At 38.1% G+C, this 25,475-nt stretch overlaps 3 protein-coding genes across 10 annotated transcripts in view; 1 reads left to right on the forward strand and 2 right to left on the reverse strand.

The window, feature by feature from the left end:
• Positions 1 to 4,321, forward strand: part of si:dkey-92j12.5 (multiple PDZ domain protein) — a 46,470-nt gene extending 42,149 nt beyond the window's left edge. For all 5 annotated transcript variants that reach the window (XM_057332394.1, XM_057332392.1, XM_057332396.1 and 2 more), the window contains 5 exons: positions 528 to 638; positions 714 to 818; positions 950 to 1,044; positions 3,235 to 3,358; positions 3,443 to 4,321. In XM_057332394.1, the coding sequence (XP_057188377.1) occupies positions 528 to 638; positions 714 to 818; positions 950 to 1,044; positions 3,235 to 3,358; positions 3,443 to 3,607 (600 nt within the window). In that variant the 3' untranslated portion in view covers positions 3,608 to 4,321. The remainder of the gene's footprint in view (positions 1 to 527; positions 639 to 713; positions 819 to 949; positions 1,045 to 3,234; positions 3,359 to 3,442) is intronic.
• A 114-nt stretch (positions 4,322 to 4,435) lies between these two features.
• rfc1 (replication factor C (activator 1) 1) lies at positions 4,436 to 17,753 on the reverse strand. 3 transcript variants are annotated; one of them, XM_057332407.1, is made up of 24 exons: positions 17,653 to 17,753; positions 17,040 to 17,147; positions 16,760 to 16,826; positions 16,518 to 16,619; positions 16,057 to 16,367; positions 15,921 to 15,983; positions 15,653 to 15,730; positions 15,195 to 15,539; positions 13,985 to 14,092; positions 13,720 to 13,899; positions 13,444 to 13,548; positions 12,728 to 13,112; positions 11,665 to 11,777; positions 11,384 to 11,498; positions 11,114 to 11,202; positions 10,437 to 10,574; positions 7,832 to 7,927; positions 7,585 to 7,683; positions 7,339 to 7,493; positions 7,071 to 7,188; positions 6,128 to 6,273; positions 5,804 to 6,017; positions 5,412 to 5,597; positions 4,436 to 5,140 (listed from the first exon to the last, which is right to left on the reverse strand). In XM_057332407.1, exons 1-24 carry the CDS (start codon positions 17,653 to 17,655, stop codon positions 5,045 to 5,047), a joined length of 3,420 nt encoding a protein of 1,139 aa, XP_057188390.1. In that variant the 5' UTR covers positions 17,656 to 17,753; the 3' UTR covers positions 4,436 to 5,044. The 3 variants fall into 3 exon arrangements, with proteins under 3 accessions (XP_057188390.1, XP_057188389.1, XP_057188388.1); XM_057332406.1 differs by having other exon boundaries at positions 15,653 to 15,727; positions 15,909 to 15,983; XM_057332405.1 differs by having other exon boundaries at positions 15,909 to 15,983.
• A 1,231-nt stretch (positions 17,754 to 18,984) lies between these two features.
• On the reverse strand, positions 18,985 to 25,339 carry rpl9 (ribosomal protein L9). 2 transcript variants are annotated; one of them, XM_057332569.1, is made up of 7 exons: positions 25,315 to 25,339; positions 24,786 to 24,832; positions 24,563 to 24,678; positions 24,349 to 24,444; positions 24,117 to 24,249; positions 20,975 to 21,055; positions 18,985 to 19,148 (listed from the first exon to the last, which is right to left on the reverse strand). In XM_057332569.1, the coding sequence occupies exons 2-7, from the start codon at positions 24,829 to 24,831 to the stop codon at positions 19,027 to 19,029; spliced, it is 594 nt and encodes a 197-aa protein (XP_057188552.1). In that variant the 5' UTR covers position 24,832; positions 25,315 to 25,339; the 3' UTR covers positions 18,985 to 19,026. The 2 variants fall into 2 exon arrangements, with proteins under 2 accessions (XP_057188552.1, XP_057188553.1); XM_057332570.1 differs by lacking the exon at positions 25,315 to 25,339 and adding an exon at positions 19,606 to 19,724.
• Positions 25,340 to 25,475: the final 136 nt, after the last annotated feature.

Genomic DNA, 25,475 nt, shown 5'->3' on the forward strand with positions numbered 1-25,475 from the left:
ATGGATTTGAGTTGAATTGGCCGCACAGATTATGTTGAAATTAGAACTGAATTGAAATGACATGAATTGGAAGTTAAAACATTACTTTCATCAATTAGGGCTGTTTATTCTATGATATATGCAATATTTCTTGTCTAGATAATATTAAAAACTGATGAAATATACTATTTAAATTAAATGCTGTCAAAACAATCAACAAAAGCTTTTATTAATTACAAAAATAAGTAATAAAAGTAAATTAAGGTACTGTATATTTACACTTCATCTAATAATTTAGGTCATGGCCTTTCTAGGCAACCTAACACAAAAAACTAACTAGAGCATTCTGGAAAAAAAATGTTCCTCGATGGTTCCTAAAACAAAAATAAATGTACAGTAGGTATAGTGAATACAAATGTCTGTATGAAATGTCTTTGCAAACACTGATGCACAGTTCTAAGTGCCTTCCAACACAGTAACTAAAGGCATGTTGCTTTGGTAACCGTATGATCTACTGAAATGGTTAAGTTCCTGTGATTGTGTCCCAGCATGAGTGTGATTCTGTGGAGCTCGGAGTGCGAGACACACAGGGACACGCAACGATTTACATCTCCAACCTGGACCCTACCACACCTGCAGCACAGTCTGGACTCCTTCAGGTAGAAAGAGAAAAACATAGAGCTTGGTAACTTCTCCCTCGTCTGTGAAATATCAAGCCTGAATTGAATTTTCAGCTCGGCGCTGGATTGATCAGCATTAACGGGACATCAACAGATAATCTGTCAGTCGCTGAAGTGAAAGCCCTTCTGAGAAACAGCAGCGGGCCTGTCACACTGCAGGTGTGTGTCTTCAGACACCTATCAAATGATACTTCAAGTGTATAAAAACAACACGTAATCAATGTTCAGTCATTCTACACATCTCATCTTTTATCGACCTCGGCACTGTGTGTGTGTGTGTTTGAGTAAAGGTGATGCCGAGTGGCTGTGTGGGTGGAGCAGTGTTCAGCAAAGATCAGTCATCTTTAATTCCCTCCTCAACTGGACTCTTGGAAAATCAACAGAGGTATTAATACATTTGTGTTCTGTCTAGGCAAATCACAATGATGGACTAGCATGTCTTATAAGGTAAATAAAGATGTTATTTTTATTGGGAAATGATGATTTCTATTTTTATAGCGATATTGTTTACATGGTGCTTTTTATTGCACAATGCTTTGCCTTTTTAGGAAAGTCATAATGTATTATATGAGTGCAGCACAGATAATGAGTAACTCTGTTGTTTATTTTTGTATACCTGTTTTAACCCTGGTATAGTGTTCATATTTTTGTTATTTAGCCAGTGTTCCTGAGTCTAGAGGATACAGAGTATTATTCGACTTTAAAATAATACAGCCATAAAAAGTTATGTACAGATATTTTTACCTGTTAAACCGCATTTATGAAAAGTCATTTTTGCATAAAAATGTACAAAAAAGAAAACATTACATACTAAAAATATTATATAATATTATATTATATTATATAAAATTAGGGCTGTCATGCGATTAAAATTGTTAATCTAATTAACTCAACTCAACTTTATTTGTATAGCGCTTTTTGCAATTTTCATTGTTACAAAGCAGCTGTACATGAGACATATTGACTACTGTATAAGCAAAACAATTAAAGTTATACCTGTAAAAACAAGAAAAGTGTGAAAACACAAGACAGACATACCCACATACAAAACACTCCACACACACAATATGCACACGTACTAACACACATAGACATAGACACACACACACATACGGACATGCACGCACACACAGACAAACACGTACACACACACAGACAAGCATGCACACACACACAAACAGACAAACACGCACACACAGTGAGAGCACACATTTAAAATAAAGGAAAGAGAAACACAGGTCAAATATTAAACAGACTATAAATTCCTATATGCAATATTAATTAAGTAAAACTTTCTAAAAATTCTAATTATAAAGCAGCCCCCCCCGGCCAGGCAAATAGTGCAAAACAGTATGCAAACTGTGGCGAGGAACTCAAAACTCTAATCGAGAAAAAAACCTCAGGAGAACCCAGGCCCAACCAGGGGATTCCAGTTCCCCTCTGGCAAAAGCTGCTGCCTCTGCACAAGCTCGACAGTGCTTGCACAACAAGGCTATATAAAAAATAAATAAACTTACTAATCAGGTCAATTATAGATTTAAGATTATCATTAATAATCTAATAGCATTTGAAATTTTGTAGTGAAGACGTGTCAGGTGACCGCGTCCTTCTTTATCCAGCTCTATCATCTCAGCTCTTGTCAGGTCGCCGCTTCCCATTCTCCGCTCTACCATCAGGTCTGGGCATCCTGCTCTCTAATTAACTACATCATATGCTGTTTAATTAATCAAATTAATAACAAATTAATCAGGTCAAATTTAGATCATTAAAGCCATTATTACAAAAACACAAAAATTAGCTTCAGAAACAATATTTTATTTAAATGTTTACGCTAAAATGGCCATTTGTTTTTCTAGACCAAAACAGTTTGGTTACCAACATTCTTAAGAAATAATTACCTTTCCCCAGAAAAAGTCATCAAAAATCAATCAAATTTATGAAAAGTGCTTTCAATTGTTTTGGTACAAAATAAACTAAATAGAAAAATCTGTGACACAGGTAAAAAATAACATCATAAAATTATATATATTATACCGCTGGCCTTCTGAAACCTTGCAGCTCAATATTTTGTGATTTTTTTTCATAAATCATTAATAGTCACATAAGGGTTGAATATCATTTATGTATCATTCGGGGCTGTTACAACATTCACACAACCCAGGACTCCCTTGGGTCAAATGAGTGGGCTAAAACATAGATATACCATAGGGGACCATAATGGGTCTGAGACAACATTCTCGGTTGTCCTGCCGAGATATCATCTGTGATTTGTGCATCATTACAGTTTCAACACAATTTCTCCTTCAGTGCCTCTGAAGAACAATTGCCCATTTGTACTGAAATGTGTGCTTTCAGATGTCTCAGAGTTTGTGTCTGCAGTCATATAGAAGTTGTTCGACTGTAAAGTCAGCAAAATCCTACACACTCAAGACCTGAAAGGTCCCTTCAGGGCACCCATATTATTTTCCTAACAGTTCAACAGAAGTGCTATGCTTGCAATTTCATTCACTTTTTCAACTATACAAAGAAATTAGTCTTTGCCCTGTTTGTCAATAAAATGTCTCTTTTGTGCAAGTTCTCCTCAGTTTCAAACTATCGCTCTTGAACGTGGCTCTGCTGGGCTTGGCTTCAGTATTGTGGGAGGAATCGGCAGTTCCCACGGCGACTTGCCCATCTATGTCAAGAATGTATTCCCCAAGGTATACAGAAAAACTGGCACGGCTCAGCACACTTAAAAGGAAGTTGAAAAGTTTAGCGAGTTTAGTAAATCTGTTGTTGCACAGGGAGCTGCTGTGGATGACGGGCGTCTGCGGCGGGGCGATCAGCTGCTGGCAGTAAATGGGCGGAGTCTGGAGGGTGTCACTCACACCGAGGCCGTTGAGATCTTGAGACAGACCAGTGGACCGGTTACTCTACAAGTACTCTCAAAAAGACCACCGACTTGCTGATAATATCGCATAGAAGACATTTTCACTTTTTCTGGAGGATGATTGTCGTAAACTTAGTGAGAACAGATGACTGTCTAGTTCCACTTCTCAAAGCGTGCAGTCCTGCACACAGATGGCAGTCAAACAAACTAAGGAATGTGACACAGGATGTACAGTGGAAAGTAGGAGAAGCCAATAGATAATAGTGATAAACTATGATTCTCTTTTATCGAAAAACATATCAGCTGTTTTTGTACTGCATTGCATGAAAATGTCATTTAATTCCCTTTTCAGCATCCAATAGTTCAAAAATGAATTATATAAAATTACAAGTTAAAAATCGTATAGTGAGCATAATTGTAGGTGTGGTTCAATTATTTGATGAACACAAAAGTGGAAAGTTATAAATCATGCAATGAAATATTTATTAAACAATTCAGCTATTTGCTAATATTGGAAACATGTTACCAATCATAATATTTAAAAATGTTGTCAGATTTATGTAGTTCCTTCTTAGCTCTGATTGTTTAGAATAACAGTTCAGAGATTTGCCTTTCTACATCATGTGTATTTCCATATATTAGCAACAAGTATTAATTATTGCTGTAAATAATAAAGTCTTTATGTTATGTATTGAGCAGTACTCTGCAATGTTAATTTTGCTACTGTATAAATACATTTCCTGCAGTCATTCGCTAAGATTTCCGAGATATATAACAGCAATTATAATACAATTTAGTTGTTTTTACCATTCTGGGCCACCAACATCTGATCAATACTTCTGATGTGCATCATCAAGTAGGTTGAGCCATGGAGATAATTACAACAACCAAACACAATACATCACGGTGACATAATCCTCATTTTAATCATTGAACCGCACACATTTACAGAAGAATAATCTTCAGGCTAGTAATACACACTATCAGTCTGTATTCAAAAGCGCTGCCCTAGAAAAGCTGAAACACTACGAAAGGATTTTTTTATATATCTGTAAGTATCCAAAATAAAGGAAAAATGCTAATATGGCAGATATTTATTTACAATTTGTTCATAAGAGGTCACGGAGTTGGAACTCTGCATCCTTTTTTGTATCCAGACATTTTTGTATTTTCCAATCTTCTTCCATGAGAGGAACCGTAGCAAGTGCCCTTAATATTGTACATACCATTGAGATGACTGTACTATTAAGTGTTAACAGTATAATGCATGTGCTCAGTGGATCCTTTAGATGAATTGTGTACTACATAATAACGTCAGTTACAAAACTATGCGCTCCTGGTCCCTGCAGTGTCTGCTCTACTCACAGCAGCTTAAGTTGAGTGATGGTTTTCAGGAAGTGCACAAGTATGACTCACAGACACAGATTTCTGTTTATAGAGCTGATGTCATTCCTGTTTCACCCACTCGCATCTGTACGAAATCAGAGAGGGGCAGGGTTTGTCTCTCTCGTTCTTCTTATGTTCCTCTGGTCTTTCCCTTCCCTTTCCCCTTCCCAGAATCCCCTGCTTTCCCCTGCTTGGCATCTTTTTTCGCTGGTTTGGTTTTCTTCTGCTGTAAGAATACGAAGACGGAGATTGTGTGATCACTGATGCATGTTACAACCACTAAATATATTGATCTAATACTATGCAGCAAAACGTCTGTGGATACTGGGACTTGGACTGTTATGTGCTTGTTTAATATTACATTTTTTCACTTCTAAGAGACTCGTATCGTATTCTTGTACAATATTTGATGTGTAAGGAGACCACATGAGTGTATGTGTACTATTATTTATCAGTTATAGGTGTAGATAAATTTGGATTTCGGTTGTGATATCTACCTTGATCATGGCATCTGCGATGAGTCCGTCATCATCCTCTTCCTCTCCCTGGACCTGAGATTCACCGCCAAGTTCTCCTACGAGCTCAGGGTCAACGGCCCCTTTACGGCTTTTCTTGACAATGTGTAAGGAGTAAGGGGTTAGATGAGATTCCTTATTGTATGCCCGTGTAAACGCAGCTTTCACCTGGCAAAAAATAGCAGAAAATCAAGTTGATGTGGGAAAAGTGTGCCACACACCTCCAGATGTTTTATAGTTTCAACACAATTGACTTGGACTGAGCAGGCATCCGTCAAAGCAATGAACTGACCACCAGTTTTGTGTCCTAGAGGGGTACGTCTACAATATGCTCTGAAAATACACATCACTCGCAAACACACACACAAACACACCTTAGAATCTAGTTTGGAGTAAGGATCTGGCTGTCCACCCCATGTGCTGATCTCCATCATGTTATCAACATCCTCTTTGATGATGTCATAATCGTCCATAAGCTTCACGCTCTGATTGGCTCCCTCTGCGCCTTGGGACTGAAGTGGCTCCAATATTGCCGAGCGCAAATATGGTAGATAATCCAGATTTATTGCTTCCTTACTACTTAGCGTCCTGGAAATTAGAAATGTTGCAGATGTGATTTTATGGAAGCAAAAACTTGTTTAAGAACTTCCTGCTAAAGATATGGAGAAAAGAGTGTGTGTGCGCGTGTGTTCTTTTACTTTAGACTTGTGTGTGAAGCAAGCTCCTGTATGGTGCGACTGTATCTGCCAGTCGATGAGAACTTGCCCAACCAGCTGGGAAAAGTTGGAAACTGACTCATATATCCCCGCATCAGTTCCCCTGGCAACACGCTGGCATAGATCGCCTGAAAATAAATACACAGATGTATTACACAGACCTATGCAAAACTACACAACCTACGTCCCCACGTCAAGCCATTTTTGTACAAATCAATGCTGCAATAAAAGCTAATTCAGTAAAGGGCGTATTTTAGTTCACATAACAAATGACAAAATACGATGTTTTTGTTCCGCACGGGAGTTAATTTGGTGATATTTCATCTGTTCATATAAATGAGAGCTGGGCTAAAGCATTGGCGACTAGGAAAAATAATTGTTGTTATAGTTTTTGTAGGCGTATAGATTGAATTTAGCTCCGTTCCTTTCTTAATGTAAAACACATGGAAGGTTATGTTTCTCTAAAACACAGCCTTTAAAGTGACCTTTGCAGAAAGAAAGCTTTTCACATTTGTGGAATTATGCGAGCTCCTCGTGCCAACTGTTTTCGTCAGAGTTATCATAGTTTTATTACTATTTTAAATTAGCTTTCATTTTTAGATTTTTCGTTTTTATGTTAATTTTAGTTACATTTTTTTTGTTATTTTGTTTTATGCTACTATATAAGATTTACATACATATTAGTTTTTGTTTATTATTATAATTTTTGTGCTTTAAACATATTTCAGTTCATTTCTGATGCAACACTTCAAATTTTCAACTAGTTTCAGTTTTTCAATTATTTTTAGGCTGATATTTTATTTGATTTTAATGAACTGAAACGTTTTTAAAGTTTTTATTTTAGTAAAAAAATGTAGTGTTGACATTATTTAAATAATATCATTGCATCAGCAATGATAATACGTACAGTTGCAGTGCATGTTACCTGTGTGGGAAGCAGAGACCAGGTTTGTCTGGAGCGGATCTGTTTGTCCACTAGATCTCCATCACAAATACTGTCTGCTGCTTTACTCAACAACACCAAATGATTCTTTAGATTTCCCCTAACATGCAAAAATACAAAAAACTCATTATATCCATACACTCTCGTCTACATCCCTCTTTCTAAACTCTTATGAAAGTCTGCTAAAATTAGCACTTTCTTATAACTGCCTATACATGATTGGGTTTCTGCATTTATGTGTATAACTCACCCTGCCGCCACCGGTCGGACGTGAATGTAGTTCTCTTGTACAAAAAGCGGTGCTAATGAGTAGTCATGGAAGAAAAGGTCTGACTTGTCAATCAAAGACATGTGGGCGGTTTCTTCTCCCGAGGCGAATACCTTCCGGCACACATCAAACGGACCCTGTGCACATTAACACACAAAGATACTTATATCTATATTTAAGACACGCGTCGAGTCATCAAGGCACCCATTTAACAGTGTGTGTCTATACCAGTTTCATGTCCTTCTTAGCATTATTAGCATCAGCTTTGGCCTGGTCATAGGTCATGACTTTATCTTTAGCCGACCACATGCTCAGGTTATGCAGCACCTATGAAACAGAAATACAGTGATAATGTGGCCATGTTAAAGACATTAAGCACACAGCACATGCACTATAAGCAGATAAGTGATAAAAAATAATTAATTATAAAAGTAATAGCATTTTATCTTAAATCAGTTGTTTGTTGACATCATACCTGTCGAATATCCTGATTGGAAGCCAGGATGATTTCATTAACTGCTGGGGGTGGGATCTTCAGCCCCTCTTTGAAAGCTATAGACATCACTGCCGCCTGAAAGAACAGTAAGGAAAATGTAACATTCTTAACAATAAAAATAATATTAAATCAAATTAAAAACTTTTTGTTAAAAATTATTCAGGGTTCTACACTACTTAAAATCTCAAATGAAATATTATTATTATGACCATCTTAACTCCTCTATTCAATGTCAGATGTTCTTACTTTTACTAAAAATGGAATCGTTACTGTTCTATGGAATTGAATGCTGCGTCCGATGAAACGGTCTATAACATCTAAAAATGTTGCTGTCTCAGTTCAGCTTTTTGTAATGTAATAAATAGTTTGGAATGCAACATTTAATATTAGATTAAAAACATATATTGAAGCATTTTTACAAAAGCGCCTACTGCATTTACATTACATAAAACAATAGTATTCCTGCCCACCAGACAATGTAAACTGCTAACATACAGCCACAGAAAAAAATAAAATGTTCATTTCAAATCAGCATTTCTAGATGTATTGTGGCCATTCCAGTACAGGGTTTGTTGAATTTCAACTAAATCAAACCTCACGAGTGACAAAGTCATCCAAAAGCAATGTGAAAGACTGACAGTCTGACAAGACACATGAAAACTGTGATAAAAATATATATAGATATTTGAACCTTTCCTGAATATAGCTTAAAAGTGAATATGAACATGTTTTCTTTGCTGTATTTGAGGTCTGAAAAAAATAAAGAGAATTTCGACCTGTTTCTCCAGTTTTCATTTTCTGCAAATAAATGAAAATAGAAACTATATTTTGCTTTGAAATTTGGTAAAAAATATTGTTATTAGTTTTAACTAATACAATGTAAATATTTAAATTATTGGTAAATGTAAATAAATACATGTAAATATTTCTTAAATATGTATACATGTATGTGTGTGCATACAGTGAGGGAAATAATTATTTGATCCTCTGCTGATTTTGTAAGTATGCCTGCTTACAAAGAAATGAAGGGTCTATAATTTTTATGGTGGGTTTATTTTAACTGATAGAGACAGAATATTTTAAAAAAATCAGGGGAAAAAATGTTATATAAAGGTTATAAATTGATTTGCATTTCAGTCAGTGAAATAAGTATTTACCAACCAGCAAGAATTCTGGCTCCACAGATTGGTTATGTGCCTATATGGACCACAGATTAGTCCTGTCACTTTAAGAAAGTACTCCTAAGTCAGCTTGTTATGTATATAAAAGATGCCAACAGAATCTGTATCTTCCATTTCAACCTCTCCACCACCATGGTCCAGACCAAATAGGTTTTAAAGGATGTTAGGGACAAGATTGTAGACCTGCACAAACCTTGAATAGGCTACAGACAGAATCTTGGTGAGAAGGATACTACTGTTGGTGTGATTATTTGGAAATAGAAGAAATACTAAATAACTATCAATTGCCCTTGGTCTGGAGCTCCCTGCAAGATTTCCACAATGGAGTAAAGATGATCATGAGAAAGGTTAAAGATCAGCCCAGAACTACACAGAAGAAGCTTGTTAATGATTTCAAGACAGTTGGGACCACAGTTAGTAAGCAAACCATTGGTAACACGCTATGCCACAATAGACTGAGTTCCTGAAGCACCCGCAAGGTCCTCCTGCCCAAGAAGGCCCGCCTGGCTCGTCTGAAGTTTGACTATGAAAGTGCTGGCATTGCTGTGAGACCAAAATTGACTCCTGTTTTTGGTGGAGAGAAATGCTGACTATGACCCCAAGATCACCATCCCTACAGAGAAGCACAGTGTTGGAAACATTATGCTTTAGGGCTTTATCTCTGCTACGGGTACAGGATGACTTCACCGCATTGAGGGGCTGAGGGACGGCCCATGTACCGTAAAATCTTGGACGAGAACCTCCTCCCCTTAACTAGATCACTGAAGATGGGTCGTGGATGTGCCCTTAACATGACAAAGACCCAAAACATATTGCCAAGACAACCAAAGAGTGGCTTAAGGAGAAGCACATTAAAGTCAGTTTCTAGACCCTAGTCCTATAGAAAATCTGTGAAGGAGGCTAAAACTCCAATTTGCTGAGCGACAGCCAAGAACCCTTAAAGATTTACAGAGGAGTGGAGTAAATGTATCCTGACACATGTGCAAACCTGGTGACCAACTATCAGAAATGTCTGACCTCTGTGCTTGCCAACAAGGGTTTGTCCACCAAGTACAAAGTTATTTTTTCTCGGGGATCAAATACTTATTTCACTGACTGAAATGCAAATCAATTTATAACCTTTATATATCATTTTTTCCCCATGATTTTAAATATTCTGTCTCTATCAGTTAAAATAAACCCACCATAAAAATTATAGACCCTTCATTTCTTTGTAAGCAGGCAAACTTACAAAATCAGCAGGGGATCAAATCATTATTTCCCTCACTGTATGTGTTTATAAATACAAAATTAATATGCACAGTACACAGACATATATTATGTAAACACAAACTTTTATTCTGGATGCGATTAATCGTTTGACAGCCCTAAATCTGATCATCATTTCAAAAGCAAGTCAGCACCTTAATCTGCTCCACACGGGGTCTCTGAAAGCGCAGGTCGTAGCAGTAGTTGGCCAGCGAGCGGATCTTCTGATGATTCCGGTCATTACACATGCAGATGATGGGAATCTTCGACTGCTTTATCAGACCAATCATCTCCTGTGTGGTTCAAATGTCAAAGCATAACAGTCAAAGCTACCTAAACACTGAAATCAATGGCTTTATAATATTTATTATATATCACTACTACTACTATTTCCTAAAGGAAGTAAGCAGGGCTTACTGCAAAGAATAGTGCGTTGTAAAATTATGTGTTTGACCTGGCCATCCTTTCAGTATGAGGTTTAGACATTTGTTTATAGATTTTTTTTAATAGGACCCCTTATGTATTTTTCTTAAAATTGGATAAGGCTAAATAACTAAATATCTGTGATGATAACTGAACACTAGTTATTGATAAAACCATCTGCCAAATGCATAAATATAAAATGTAATAAATTTATTCACAGCACTGCCTCTCATAATAATGCCTTTTAAATTAAAGGGCATTATACAATAGAAACCACACACTATTCACTATGTAATAAGCCGATATGCCTTTTTTAATATGTCTTTTCCACTTTTGCTCTTTGAGCACCACCTCTGGGAGAGAGAGAGACTGCAACTGAAAGTAAGTCCGTGTCAATGTGCATGTGTACCTGTATTCCCCCTCTGTCTTCATTTCCTGCCATCCCGTCCACCTCGTCCATTATGAGGACGTGTTTACTGCTCACTGTCTTTGATGCACCTGACGCCATTCAACACGTACACACAGCGTTTACATTACAATCACAGCCCAATCAAGTATGTCTATAAGCTCATTGGCTACGGTCAGAACACACTGTTAATGCTACATTAGCTTTAACAAGTTATTCCACAGACACTAGTACACTCTACCAGATGAATTAGCTGTAAAAAGAGATAATCACCGGTGTAGAAGTTCTTAATGCTGGTGTTGTTGAGTGATTCGGCAATCACTTGTTTTAAGCTGTTCTTGCTGCGGGTGCAACTGGCATTCATCTCCACGTAGCTGTAACCCAACTCCTACAAACACACGTGGCACTCGATTAATGTGTTAATCTAAGCGTCGACACATTGAATGCAGACACGCAGTGTTTATAATTCACTAATGACTTGATCACTGAACGCTTTTGAATGCTTACACAGATGTTTTTGGAAGTGGTCAAGGAAACGTTAAGAAGGAACTGACCTCACAGACGAGAGCAGCGGTAGTGGTCTTCCCGACACCAGGAGGTCCAGACAACAGAGCAGCTTTGAACCCGGATCCATCATCTTTGCTCCCAAACTTACTAAACTTGACCGCTATGCACGAAAAAAATGTGTGTAAGAGAGACAAACCAACAAGAGAGTAATGCTGTGTTCACACCAAATGCGAACAATCGCGGTCCTTGCTCTTTATTACTCGCGGGAAGTTTGTTATTTCGCAAAAACTGAAAAAATAAAAGTGATGCGAAAAACATCACGGGACGGCAATGACGCCGCCCAATCCACGTCATTCGCCTCACTCGGTGCGATTCCAGCGAACGTGCCCGTTAATCGCGTCATAAGCGCAAGTTGAAAATTTCAACAAGCGAGAAATTCGAGCGAAGAGCTCATTGACACCTACTGTTTGACAGGTCCGGATGCGTGAAGACACTGCCCGTCGCGTGATGTTTTTCACATCATTCACGCGAAAATAACAAACTTTTCCTGCAAGTAATAAAGAGCGAGGAACACGATTGTTCGTTAGTTGTACTATGCTGTGTTCACACCAAACGTGAACAATCGCATTCTATGCTCTTTATTACTCGCAGGAAAAGTTTTGTGAGTGAACATCACGTGACGGGGAGCGTCTTTTCGCGTCCGGACCCATCATCCAGTAGGTGTCAATGAGCTCTTCGCTTTTTCAACTTGCTCAGAAGATTCGCAGCAGGCGATGCGTCAATCGCGTTGCGCCATTCGCATCGCCTGCTGCATTGACTTTGTGTGTAATTTACTTGCGCAAATTGCTTAATTCGCGTTTGGTGTGAACACAGCATTAGTTTGCGTCTATTCGCATCTTTGCATTGACTTTGTATGTAATTTACTTGCGCAAATCGCTTAATTTGTGTTTGGTGTGAAAACAGCATTAAAGGAAATGTTGGCCTCCAAAGTGCCATACTACACAGTATATAATAGGAAAAATTTTGGTATTATATGTATTTTAAATAGTGTCATGCCATACATATCCACTGTTATATAAACAGAAAAAACAAATGATATTAAATACTAACGTGGTGCTTTTCCATTGCCACCGTGATGTCTGTGCCACTTCTGTAACCATCGTATAAGTTTGTTCGCACAGCTCTGATCCCCCTGCTGCCCGATCAGATTCTTCAGACTGCGGGGACGATATTTATCCACCCACAACAGGCTGTTTCCATCACTTTCTGGGGTGGAGTGAGATGCGGATGATGTTGTCTTAGTCTGATCGTAACTCAAACTTTTTTTGACGTCTGAACTTGAGCGAGAGGCCACAGATGTTTTAGAGCCAGAATTAGATTTCCAAGCTGAAGGGCTTCTTCTCTTGTTGGGGCTGGGCCCTTGTGGCGTGGCCTTCTTGGCTGGAGGAGTGCGTTTGCCTCTAGAATTCGGGGTCTTTGCTGTAGCAGATTTACTCTGAAATATAGAAAATAAATTGATTGTCTATTGTTGAAAATGTTTAACATGTGACTTGTTGGCTATTCAGTGTCTGCTAAATGTCGGTTCACAGCAAGGATGAAAATAATAGTAGAAGTTCATATAAACATGTATTACTAGTGGCATTGTTTTAGTTTAAGGACGAAAAGACCAAAAATCTTCTATACTATTTTTTAACACCTACTCAACACATTTTTAATGACCAAATTTATTCCCCAAATGTTCCATGAGGAAGAATATAAATTCCGAAATGAAAATATATTTTACACCCCCAGTGTCAGCAGTGTGTGTAAGATCAGGTCTTTCTCACCTCGGCCTTCGCTGCAATTTCATACTTCGACTTTTTGCCTGGTTTGGTTCTTATGAGCTCCAGCAACTCATCTTCATTAATGATCTTAGTGCCAAAACTCTCCGCCTGAGGTAGACATTAAAGTTATAATAACGTATTACCTCAGAAGTTACTAAAACTACATTAAAACTTTCGAACAGCAAATAAAACAGAAATCTATGGAAGTTTAAATAAAAAGATGAACAGTTTGGACAGATGAAACTATTGAATCAGACATGCATGACTTAAAACTAGGACCTTCTCTGTTTTTGAGGCTCCACTGTCTCGTCCCAGAACAAGGTAAGTGGTTTTGCGGCTGACGTTTCCTGTGACCTTCCCGCCGTAACGCTCTATTAGCGACTTAGCATCATCCCTTTCCATAGACTCTAACACGCCCGTCAACACAAACACACAGCCCTCCAGACATTTCTCTGCTCCCTAACAAACAAACAAAGAACATTGAGTCAAGACTTTATTAAGGACTTCAAGACATGTTTGATTGTATGATTGTGTGTGTGTTGACCTGTGGTATCTCTTTAGAGCCCAGTGACCGTGGGCCATCTCTGTTCAGATAGCTTCGGTAGGCCGATGTGTTTGCCCGTTTCTTCTCTAGGTCTTCAGGACTTGTATTCTGAAAAGAAACAGGTAGAAGGCTTTGGTTTTCTCACTAAAGGCTAAAAATCGCAAATTTTGAATTACTTTTCAAATGTATTGTGCTTTGATGCTTATAAATAAAAACAGCTTAAAGGGGTCATATGACACGGCTAAAACGAATATTATTGTTTGTTTTAGATGTAATGCAATGTGTATACACGATTTAAGGTTCAAAAACGCTGTATTTTCCACATACGGTGCATGTTTGTATCTCCTCTTTGCCCCGCCTCTCTGAAACGCGCAGATTTATTACAAAGCTCATTGCTTAGAAAAGCGAGGTGTGCTATGATTGGCCAGTTAACCAGTGCGTAGTGATTGGTCGAATACTGCAAGCGTGTGACGGAAATGTAACGCCTCTTACCATATTTGGAACATCAGGTTCCAAAGCAATTGTGCTGACAGGTACGCCCACCTTACTTGCGTATACATTTGGGCGGTCTTAGTCAACTCATACACTACGAACTGACGTAGATTTGTGGGGTGTGGTTACACGAGGCGTTTCAGGCAGGTCTGGGTGAGCATTCGCTTTTAGATAGAATGCATCTTTTGTTCCGACACTTTCATTTTTGCAATTTTACGTGTCTAATACATGCATGGGCAACTCATAACACACCAAAGACACAGAAAAACATGTGTTCGCGCCATATGACCCCTTTAAAGATGATTTAAAACAAATGTTATAAATCAGGAAATGTATTAACGGTTTGAACAAATTTGAAGGTATTACAGAGTAATTAGTTTTGTTGTTAGTTTTATTTAAGTTAGTTAATATTTTAAATTAGCATTTTGTTTTTAGCTTTGTAGTTTTTATGTTAATTTAGTTACATTTTTAGCTATTTTTTATATGTTTTTTTCTTTTTATTATTTATTTGTTTATATTTTATGTTGCTAAATAAGACTAATTTATTGTTATTTTAGTTTTTGTTTATTACAATCTTGGTGCCTTAAATTTATTTCTGTTTATTTCTGAGGCGACATTTTTCACGTAGTTTAAGTTTTCCCAATACATTTTTGGTCAATATTTTATTTGATAAGTTTTAATTTAAAACTAAAATAACCTTGGTTGCAGACAAACTTACCTCTGGTTTTGTTGGTGAGGTTTTACTAGGTGCATCTCCTTTACGCGTGGAAAAACTTTTTGATTTTGTCGTTCCCTCTGAAGCACTTCCAATTCTGGGAGTGGCTGCCCGTTCTGAGCTATACGGTGAGATGAACTCTTTCTTCGGGGAGATCTTAATCTGCTTTTCGCCTTTGCCTTTTTTCTTCTCCTCATGCTCTTCTTCTTGTCGTCTTTTCATTTGAGCCAGTTTGGAGCTAGTCTTGACAGGGCTTTTTTTAGGAGATGGCTTCTTTATCTTGGCTTTGGTGTCTGAGGAATTTTGCTGAGAGCTGCTCTTGGAGGGGGAGACTGAATCAACACGAGCCTGAGAAACAAAGAGAAATGTAATAAACAGAAATGAGACACCTGGGTTTCTTAAAGTGTTAATAGTGCATTCATGTTTAAATCTGTTATAAGAATCTACACACACATTCTCACCTTTTTTGCTAAGGGGGCTTCATCAAGCATAGCTAATGTTCTTGCAAATTCCTCATCATCATGAATCTGCTTCTCCTTCTAACATGAATACACATACTGGTTATGTACATAGCCGAATAACATTTTGGTGTGATTGTTCACTCTATGGCAATAGCATCTTTTTATGAAGAATACATATTCATAATATGACCAAATTTCTGATTAATATAAGAACATACATGTGCATGTAAACACAGTAAATATGTCCTGAACTTACATCCATATCTTCATCCATCTGAAGTTCTCTTGCAATGGCTTCATCACTGAGCGAGCCTTCAGCATCTTGTGTGGCCTAGATTACACAACACTAATAAGAATATTTCTATGCTTTTTATGTAGCACTTTTTTTCATTCCATCTACTCACAGCTTTCCTCTTGGCGCTGGCCACCATTTTCTTGTCCGACCTCTGAACACTTGAGCTCCCAAAAAAGTCCATTACTGAGGTGAGTGTCTGTTTAGGCAGGGTCGGTCCTGTCTTTGGGGAGATGGTGGGCTGAGAACTCTTCAACCCTGCCTTCACGGTGGCAGTCGGGGATTTCCCCGGAGATTTAGACGATGCAGAAGATGCCTTGACCTCTTTTGTTTTTCCTGAGTCCGATTCCTTTTTGCTCTTAGCCGTACCATTTTGTTTGGGTTTCGAGGACTTTTTCAGAGACAAAAATGAATCATCTGAATCTGTAAAAAATGAGGATGAAAGTAGGGGCACATATTAAATGAATATTTCACAACGGCATGTATTAAATAAATAACCTACAATCTCAGCATGATAATATAGTAATCATGAGACAAAAACTTAATTTCAAGTTATTGTTTATCACATCTCACCAGAATCAGACACATAAGTAACTGGATGTTTCTTTTCTGGTGGAGCAGAAACCTCTTTAGAGCTTTTCTTGGTCTTCCTCTCTTTCTTGTCTTCATCAGAGTCTAAAATAAGCAGAAAAAATCAGGAGTGAGAGATTCATAAACTGTTTAAAGTATTTTAACAGCATCCATTTTGTAGTCAGTGATTCAAATGAACAGCATATAACAAATAAAAGAACATTTGATAAATGTTGTGCATGTACCTGAATCGATAATGGCTCTTTTCTTTCGTTTTCCAGTGGGTTTCTCATCAGCTTTAGGACTTTTGACCTTAAAGAGAATAAAAAGAAAGAGTGAGACAGATTATAATATTGCAAGTGTGCGACTGATAGTGATCCAGTAGGATGAGAGTGTGAGAAAGAAATAGCTGTCATTGTATACATAGTATGAGAATTTTGTACAAGAATACCTTTGAACACATTCTGGGGTTTTGTAAGATGTGTGATATAAAAGGGAAACATACAGAAATGCATTTGTTTCTACCTTGGTCTTTGATTTTTGTTTCTTCTTCGGCTCTTCATCGGTGCCGCTGCTTCCGTTTAAAGGTTTTGGCGCTGCAAGTTTGGTGGGCGCAAAAAACCTCCGGATGTCCTGAAACGATTACATTCGGATTACAGATAATTACAGATTTATTCAAGTATAAAATACGTGTCGTATAAATGTACCATAACTAATGTAGTGTTTACATTTTACAGTTGACAACAAACACAATGACGGGGCTTGTTATAGTTTACCAAAACATCGGACATGCACCGTTATAAAGTAAAACTGCATTGCGTTTGGATTTAAAATACATTTACTCGCTAAATTACTTTAGAAACTTTCTCCATAGGTGACATGATGTAAACTATCAAATAAATACGATACAATAAATCGTTAAGTCAAGACTTTCAAGTGTAAACAAAATACACGAAAGCCAATAAAGGCAGTTTAAGGTGATATAATGCACTTGTTGACACCATGCATGTAAATGTTGCAGAGTTAAGCTAACTGCGCTCTTGTTTTAGCTAACGTTAAACACCCTGATCAACTCTATTGCGCTTTGCGTTTATTGTGTCATCATTTGTATACATTGCGCATTCATGATGGGACTCACCATTTCTAAGCATGTGTCAATATCTTTATTTTTGGACAAATTTCGGGACAGTGGTGCTTCTCCAGTCTTCTTTGGCGCCAATGATACTGAGCTTAGGCGCATCGTGATGACGCACGAATGGTGTGCGAGCGAGTGAGCTCCGTGGATCAGAGAGTGAAATACCAAATGATTCCCTTTGATTCGTTAACTTATGTTTATAGAGAATAGGCATTTTACACTGTACAATGCAATAATTATTTTATTAGATGTTTTTGTTAGTAACATTACTCTCCTAGCTGTATTGCAATACTGTTGTGGACTGTAAGACATTAAGAAAACAAATAATTGTGCATGCATTATTTTGTATAAGGATATCTTGTCGTGTGAAATATATTATTGCAAGATTGAACAGATGTTGATCAGTGACCGACCAGTGATTTCCAGGGTCAAGAACTTGCATATGCATTTGTGAGAGGGGGTAACATCTTAAAGCAAAAACAGGCAAATGTGCTGCAAGCAGTGCATGAGATGCACTACAGTATTTACCACAAGCTGATGGTCACATCAAATACTGTTAGTTTAGTTATAACCTCCTACTGTATTCAGGATTCATTACTGTTGGTTACATGACTGTAAAACTTGTTCAATGTCTAGTTATAAAATATTCTTATATTCCTAAAATATTAACAAATTAGGCTCGTCAAGTATACATATTAAGTTGTACATAGAAAACAAAGTATCTAGCTAAACAATAATCACAATTACAATAATTTTCCAGCTGCAGATAGTAGTCTCTGTAGCCTAAATTCTATAAAGACGTCATTAATATTAGAGCATAATGGTACTGTCCATCCGTTTGCTAAATTCTGCAATTTATTTGTTAAGTATTAAGAGTTTAAAATACACCACAAATGAAGCTCAGTTTAATGTTTAGGTGACAGACAACAGTAACTATTTTGAAACCACTAAAAAATTATTTGGAAAAAACTTGGTTAACCTGCCTAATAGCGCAGCAGTGTTTCATGTAATTATCTTACAAAGCCTCAGTTAAATCTAAAGGTTATTCTTCAACAATTAGCAACACAGGGCACAGTCATTTTCTTGTATCTGAATTGTGTTCAATTATGCACATCCAATTATACAACCCTATTGGATAATAATGTGGTAGCAGATAAGGTACAGAATACATTAATAGTTGAAAAATACACAGAACCCATATGCCCAAGTCCAAGCTGGGACATAAATACAAGCACCCCACATTCTACATACTTACTCTTTGCCCCATTAAGTTTAAAATTAACTAATGTATTTTATTTATAACAATTAAGCTACTTAAAATAAAACTCAAGACAATTTTTTGTGGTTGAAAAAGGAGTTGGTCTTTATTGACAGATTTTACAGACTAATTTTGTCCTCCTGCTGTTCCACCGCTGTGCCCTTCTCGCTGACATAAATCCCATCCAGAAACTTCCGGATATCCTTCTTCCTCACAGTGGTAGCCTGCTGGATCAGAGCAGCTGATGGAGAGTACAAAGAAAGTGTAAATACAAAAGCGTGCATGGTGATTTTTGTTCTGTGTTGCACCCGAGAATACAACTCATGTGCTGAGCTGTACATCACAAACCAGTCATGTATCATGCACACCAAGTCAGTGGTTATAGCTGTGAACTTAGAAAAAAGAAGCTTTGTTAGTGTTGTCATGCTTCCAGTACGTGACCGTGCAATCAACCCTTATAAAGACGAAATGTTGTAAAAGCACAATGAGATGCTCGTGAAGGAGATGGTGCCCGAGAAGATCCTGCATTGTTTTGGCACTTTCACAAAAATGCTTTATCAATCAAATGTATCAGTGGGCGTGAAAAGAAATGGAAATGACAGACAGGTTCAATGACAAAAAGCAGGAAAAGTTGGTGCACATAAGATAGAAGGCGAGGGGCGGCGGCTCCGGAGCACGAGCGACGGTCTCGTTCTAACCTCACTTGCTCTCTACTCGTCCGACTCCACAACAGTTCCCTTCTCAGACACGTAAATACCATCCAGGAATTTTCTGATATCCTTATTTTTCACTGTGGTGGCCTGCTGGATGAGGGCCGCTGGAAGTATAAATGCTGGGAAGGTGAGGAATGTGCAAACACGCACACAAACAACTTACATGCTCAAAGCTAGTCTCAAGCACACCTCCCATACTCCATGCCAGTCTCTCCCTCAAACTAACACCTCACATACATTGCAGTCACAGCAGGACTGTCCAACCAATCACACTCGTATGCAAGAACCCAGGTTATGCAGCCAAAAGGTAGGACTACCAGTAGGGCTGTCACGATTATTAAATAATCGTCTCATCGCGATTGTTTGACCTCATCGCGATGGTTTCAGATCATCGCAATTATTGCACATCTCTATAGAAGAGACTAGGGGGAGCTGTAGTGCATCTGCATATTGCATATTTTAGTGTATATATTGTAACTAATGCATGGTAATACTTGTAAAATGTACCACCACTACACAATCACTTATTATACAATTTAATATTAGTTCAGTGTGAAAACCAGTCTACCAAAATCTCATTAACATAGAAGTAAACTTTTATTGTCGTTTTGCAAGTGAGAAAAAAACAGACTAGAAGCTTTTCTATGACATAGCATTTTAATGGTGGCTTCAATTCACACCTGATCAATTTACTTCATTTACAAGTATTTGGCGGTTGTATTATGGACAGGTAAAAGCCTTAACCTTAAGTATGATGACCCAATTTTTTCCTATGTATTTCCAAGAAAAAGAGCATAGTCTTTAGATTCAGAACAATATGGTCGTTTCAAAACTGAATAAAAAATGTATGAGAGTTAAAAGTCAAAGCACTAAAACAGACAATTAATCGTCATAATCGCAATGATTTATTAGACAATTAATCGTCAGCCAAATTTCATAATCGTGACAGCCCTAACTACCAGACTCGAGAGCTAAAATGTGGAGAAACCTAAAAATAGACATTTCACAGCACCTCTGTTGAATGACCATACAACAAGACATGGATGTTCCGGTCTAGTGCAGAATAGGTGCTGGGGGATGCAAGGTTTAGGCTTTGGGGGGGGGTTGTGGGTTTCAGCAATCAAAATCTTACAGACATTAGAACCAGGGAGACTTGAGATAAAAATGGCATTAGCATTCACAAGACGCTTAATACCTGAATTTAACTTGAACACACAAAAAATGGGACCACTCAGTAAATTCTACTCACAAAAAAAATTCCGGTTTTTACTTTGACAAGTGACACATAGGATTTAAAAAAATGTTAGATCCAGCTAAAAATCCTCATGAGTAGTCATTAGTACACAATGCTTACCTGAATTTGACACCAGCTCAATATCATTACCCTCCAGAACCAGCTCGTCTTTCTGAGCAGAAGACACTGCACACGATACACCTTAAAAAACAAAAATTCCCACATTTCTGTGACTAAAAAACAAGCTGGGATCAAATCCATCATTACAAATGCCAGAACACCACATTATCAGCTTTGCAGTGGCCTTTACAACTACTCTGGTTGTGTGTGGAGGAGAGGTTTCATCACAAAAAGTGATGATCAAGTGACCATTGTTGAATTTGTGGCACACAATAGGGATGGGCGATATTATATCGTTTGCGATATACCGGTATAAATTCTCCCCACGGTAGGAATTAGTCTTCACAAGCGACATATGTGAATTAGTTTCGACACCATGGCAAAAGTAAGCAAAGCATGCTAAGTGTTCTGTTGTTGGCTGCACAGAGCAGCACAGAACACTGTTCCCAGCCTGACAGGAGAGCAATGGATTTATTTTGTTTTCAATGGAAATCCTCCATACTGAACGAGGCAAAGCTGCAAATAAAGACATTGTAACTACCGTTATTTTTTAAGACCTCAGGGCAACTTAAAAGTAGGGAAAACATCATTGTGAAACGTTTGTCCTTTCACGCAAAGAAAGCAATGTGTGTGGCTTGTAAACACGCAACGGGATTGTCCTGTGTAACGTTATTTTCACTTAGAGAAAACGCGATGCGTTTGTCTCGAGTATCTTCACTTATAGAAAGCAGTGTGTATGGTCTGTAAACACGCGATGGGTCTGTCTCGAGTATCTTCACTTATAGAAAGCAGTGTGTATTGTCTGTAAACAGGCGATGCGTTTGTCTCGAGTATCTTCACTTATAGAAAGCAGTGTGTATGGTCTGTAAACACGCGATGGGTCTGTCATGGGTACTTTCACTTATAGAAAGCAGTGTTACGGTTTGTAAATACGCGACCGGTTTGTCATGTGTAATTTCGCATGTAGAAAACATGATGCCTTTATTAGGAGTCTGTTCGCTTTTAGAAAACAATGTGTTTGATGTTTAAAGACGGAAACAGCGTTTCTCATTCGCTTTATGTAACCCTTCTTTTGTCGATGGAAGCACAGGCTCACAGCCTGCCCCTGGCTGTGTTATCTGTTGAAAAGGGGGTGGAGACTAGCAGCTCATTTGCACTTATAGAGACACACCAAAACAGCGCGTTTCTCCACATATGCAAAACTGGGCAATTAGGGCATGATATAATAAAAGATCTGCGGTGTATTTTGAGGTGAAACTTCACAGACACATTCTGTGGACCCCTAAGATTTATATTACATTTGTGTAAAAGTAGAACGAAACCTCTCCTTTTAGGCTAGTCCCAGATAGACATATGCCCAGTTAACCGAAAATATATATCACGTGATTTATGCACAACTTGTGAGTGAAATACGGTAAAATTCTGCTGCATCTGAAAGCCAGAGGGTGCTCTCGTGCAGAAACTCCAAATACGCACTGCAGAAGAAGACCATAACACATGTAGTTCTAGGAAATGCCTAAGGACATGTTTTTATCACCGATCCTCAAGCCTCCTCAGGTATTTTTATGATAATAAAGTATATTTATAATGATCATGTTTGATGGGTGTTGCTTTTTTAAATGCACGTTATAAGCTACTCAAACTCGCACTGCTTTTAGATCGATCAGCATTTCCTACTGATCCCAGAGCCGTGCTTCACAGACAAGCTACGCATAAATAAAATAAACGATACCTTGCATTATCGCAGCCAGCTCGGTTTCAGCAGGATTTGGTGGTAACCGCGGTTAACCGGGCACATGTCTAGTCCCAGACTTAAATGAATGTTTGAGCTGTGTCAGCTGTTGTAAAATATGTCAGTGCCATTGTTTTGTCTGAAGACGTACATGGGTAATGTTTCTTTCTAAAGCATTTTTATAAAAGTGACTCAAGTATCCTAATCCATTCATGTTTTCATCAGAAAGATTATTTAGAATCAGTAGTATGAATGGCTACTTGTTAGTAACTTTGTAAGTACTTCTCATGATAAATTCATTTCAGTTGTTTTTTAAATATTCAAAAAGACTACTAGGACTTCGCTTCAGCACCATAGCCTACAAATTTGATCAGTTACCAGGCCTAACTGTGGCTATCAGAATATAATATAAATGGCCTGATAAAACATTAGATTGATTGATTAAATATTATTTATAAAAAAGCATTGTCCGGACCTCCGCGGCAAAAAAATATAGAGACCACATCCCCCTCCAAAGCAGTAAACCTAGGGGAAACACTGAGTTTGCTCTAAAAGAGGAGCTCTAACTCTCGTGAAGGATGGCACTGTAGATGTATCAGAGTTAATGTTTAGTTTCACTTTCGTTTTATTTAATACATTTGTTAAGTATTTGTTGATAATCAACAACATTTAGTTTAGGCTAAAGTCTTTATTTAAACATTCGTTAGATGTTATGCGCGCGTGCGCATTGCAAAAATTGTTTAATATAATTTCTTGCCTGTTATATACAGGATGCATGAACTGAGCGTCCCGTGTGCAGCTCGCGCCCACATGTGCTTTCATAGCGACGCGGCACGCACCGCACTGCTGCCTGTTTACATCCAGTATAAAATGCGAGTTATTACGTTATTTTAAATACGTTTATGATGATTTAAATAGATTTCTTTTATCCGCATTTTCTGTTCTCTTTCTGTTGTTCGAGTCCTACAGATATGTTTCTGTGAGAAGAGAAGGTTCACACAGTTCAGAAGAGAGTAATTGACAGCGTGATGCGATCGTTTCCACCCAACAATAAAAATACTGCAAGTATATTTTAGGAGCCTTTTTGATTCAGGGTACGTTTTACTTTTTGATTAATGTTTGTGCTTCTGAGGCTCTAGACTACATGCAGCTACTATCACTTGTAGCAAAAAACAGTGATGGAAGATGGTGTTATAGTTATATCGTCATTTGTATCATTACTGTCACAAATACCAGAAAACACCGTGAGAGTTTTAGGGCCATATTGCCCATCCCCAACACACAAGCCGTGGATAACAAGCGCACTGCAGCACGTTGTGTTTAAGCACAATGGCTTGCGCCGCATCCACACCCCATACAACACAGAGTATGTGTGAAAATCAAAATAGTTCAGACAAAAAGCCTACATACCTGCCCTCATGCGGACACGGCGGATGTACTTCTCCCCTAAGAATTTTCTGATCTCCACCAGAGAGCCAGTCTCCTGAACTACCACGTTAATGGGGAAATGGGCATACACAGATCGCATTTTGTATCTGAAGCCCTGCAAAATAAAAGTAAGTTATCACATAGTAGTCTTGATACATCATGCATGTTTAAGTATTTGATCAGGCTATTTGTGTGTTAAATGCCGTTTACTGACCAGGGTGACGCCTTTGATCATGTTCTGGACATGACTGCAGATGGTGCGGACTGTGGCAAGCTCCTTCCTGTTACCCCACCACTTGTCAACACGCAACTGAAACATACACAGACAAACAACCACTAAGTCTACACACATTAACGTTTACGTTACAAAGCCATGTATTGATTGCAAGCCATTTATTCATGCAAGTGTGTATCTCGAGGCTGCCTACCTTCTTCTGTTTCTTGCCGAGCAGACTGAGCTCGAGGTTAATATGGTTGAACTCCCGGCGAAGGGTACCACGGGGTCCCTTCACCACAACTGTGCGGCCCTTGAGGATCACCTCGACTGTAAGAAAAAGATTGATGAAAAGTCCATCAAAACATTTAGACCATACACGCGTCTCAATAGTTAAGACAGACTCCTCAAAGCATGACGTCTCAAGTTTGACATACCGTTGTCGGGGATGTCCACAGTCTGGTTACTGAGAATGGTCTTCATTCTGACAAAAAAAAGGCAACAGCATTTGTTTCTGAACATGTATTTACGCAGTCATAATTTAACGTTACCTGTTTCGTGTTAATAGCAATAAACACCACAGTTGCAGTCTAACGTTACATCAAACCCGGCATTTCTGACTTCGTAAAGTCGTATCAGAAACTAGTGTATGTGTAGCTTAAAACGACATTTGGGGCTTTGTTTTCACGTTTTCTTACGTGTCGAGGCAGATCCTACTTTAATATTTTAGTAATGAATGAATGACGTGCTTGGTTCGGCCTAAAAGTTCATGCTAACACATAAACACTGATCGGCCGGACTGCGATTATCAAATGTCATCAGATCATTTAACACAAATACAGCCACATATATTTTTATGAACATGTGAACAACCCCATGAGATACTGGGCAAATTCAACAGATATGAAATTTGTGCAGATTGCACTTGATTAAAACGCTCAAGAACAGTACGCGCCATGTTCTTACCTCGCCGATAAAGGAGGAAAGGAAGGAGGAAGGACGTCATGACGTAAAAGTAACCAATACGTGTTGCGTCTTTGACTGACGCCTAAGCATGATCAAACGATTGCCGATACCTAAGAACTTTACAAAATAATATTTTTTTTAAAAACAATTTGTATGTATAT

The sequence above is a fragment of the Triplophysa rosa genome, linkage group LG4 (assembly GCF_024868665.1).
Source record: "Triplophysa rosa linkage group LG4, Trosa_1v2, whole genome shotgun sequence".
NCBI classification, from domain to species: domain Eukaryota; kingdom Metazoa; phylum Chordata; class Actinopteri; order Cypriniformes; family Nemacheilidae; genus Triplophysa; species Triplophysa rosa.

Excerpts from the sequence above, each read along its gene's own strand:
- rpl9 (XM_057332569.1), bottom strand. The coding sequence starts at position 24,831 with ATGAAGACCATTCTCAGTAACCAGACTGTGGACATCCCCGACAACG. Across the intron at positions 24,679-24,785 it reads TGTGGACATCCCCGACAACG|TCGAGGTGATCCTCAAGGGC; the intron begins GTATGTCAAACT and ends TTTTTCTTACAG. Across the intron at positions 19,149-20,974 it reads TGAGCTGGTGTCAAATTCAG|CTGCTCTGATCCAGCAGGCT; the intron begins GTAAGCATTGTG and ends ACTCTCCATCAG.
- rfc1 (XM_057332405.1), bottom strand. Across the intron at positions 16,620-16,759 it reads AAGAGCCATTATCGATTCAG|ACTCTGATGAAGACAAGAAA; the intron begins GTACATGCACAA and ends TGCTTATTTTAG. Across the intron at positions 7,189-7,338 it reads GTCCGACCGGTGGCGGCAGG|GGGAAATCTAAAGAATCATT; the intron begins GTGAGTTATACA and ends TTTGCATGTTAG.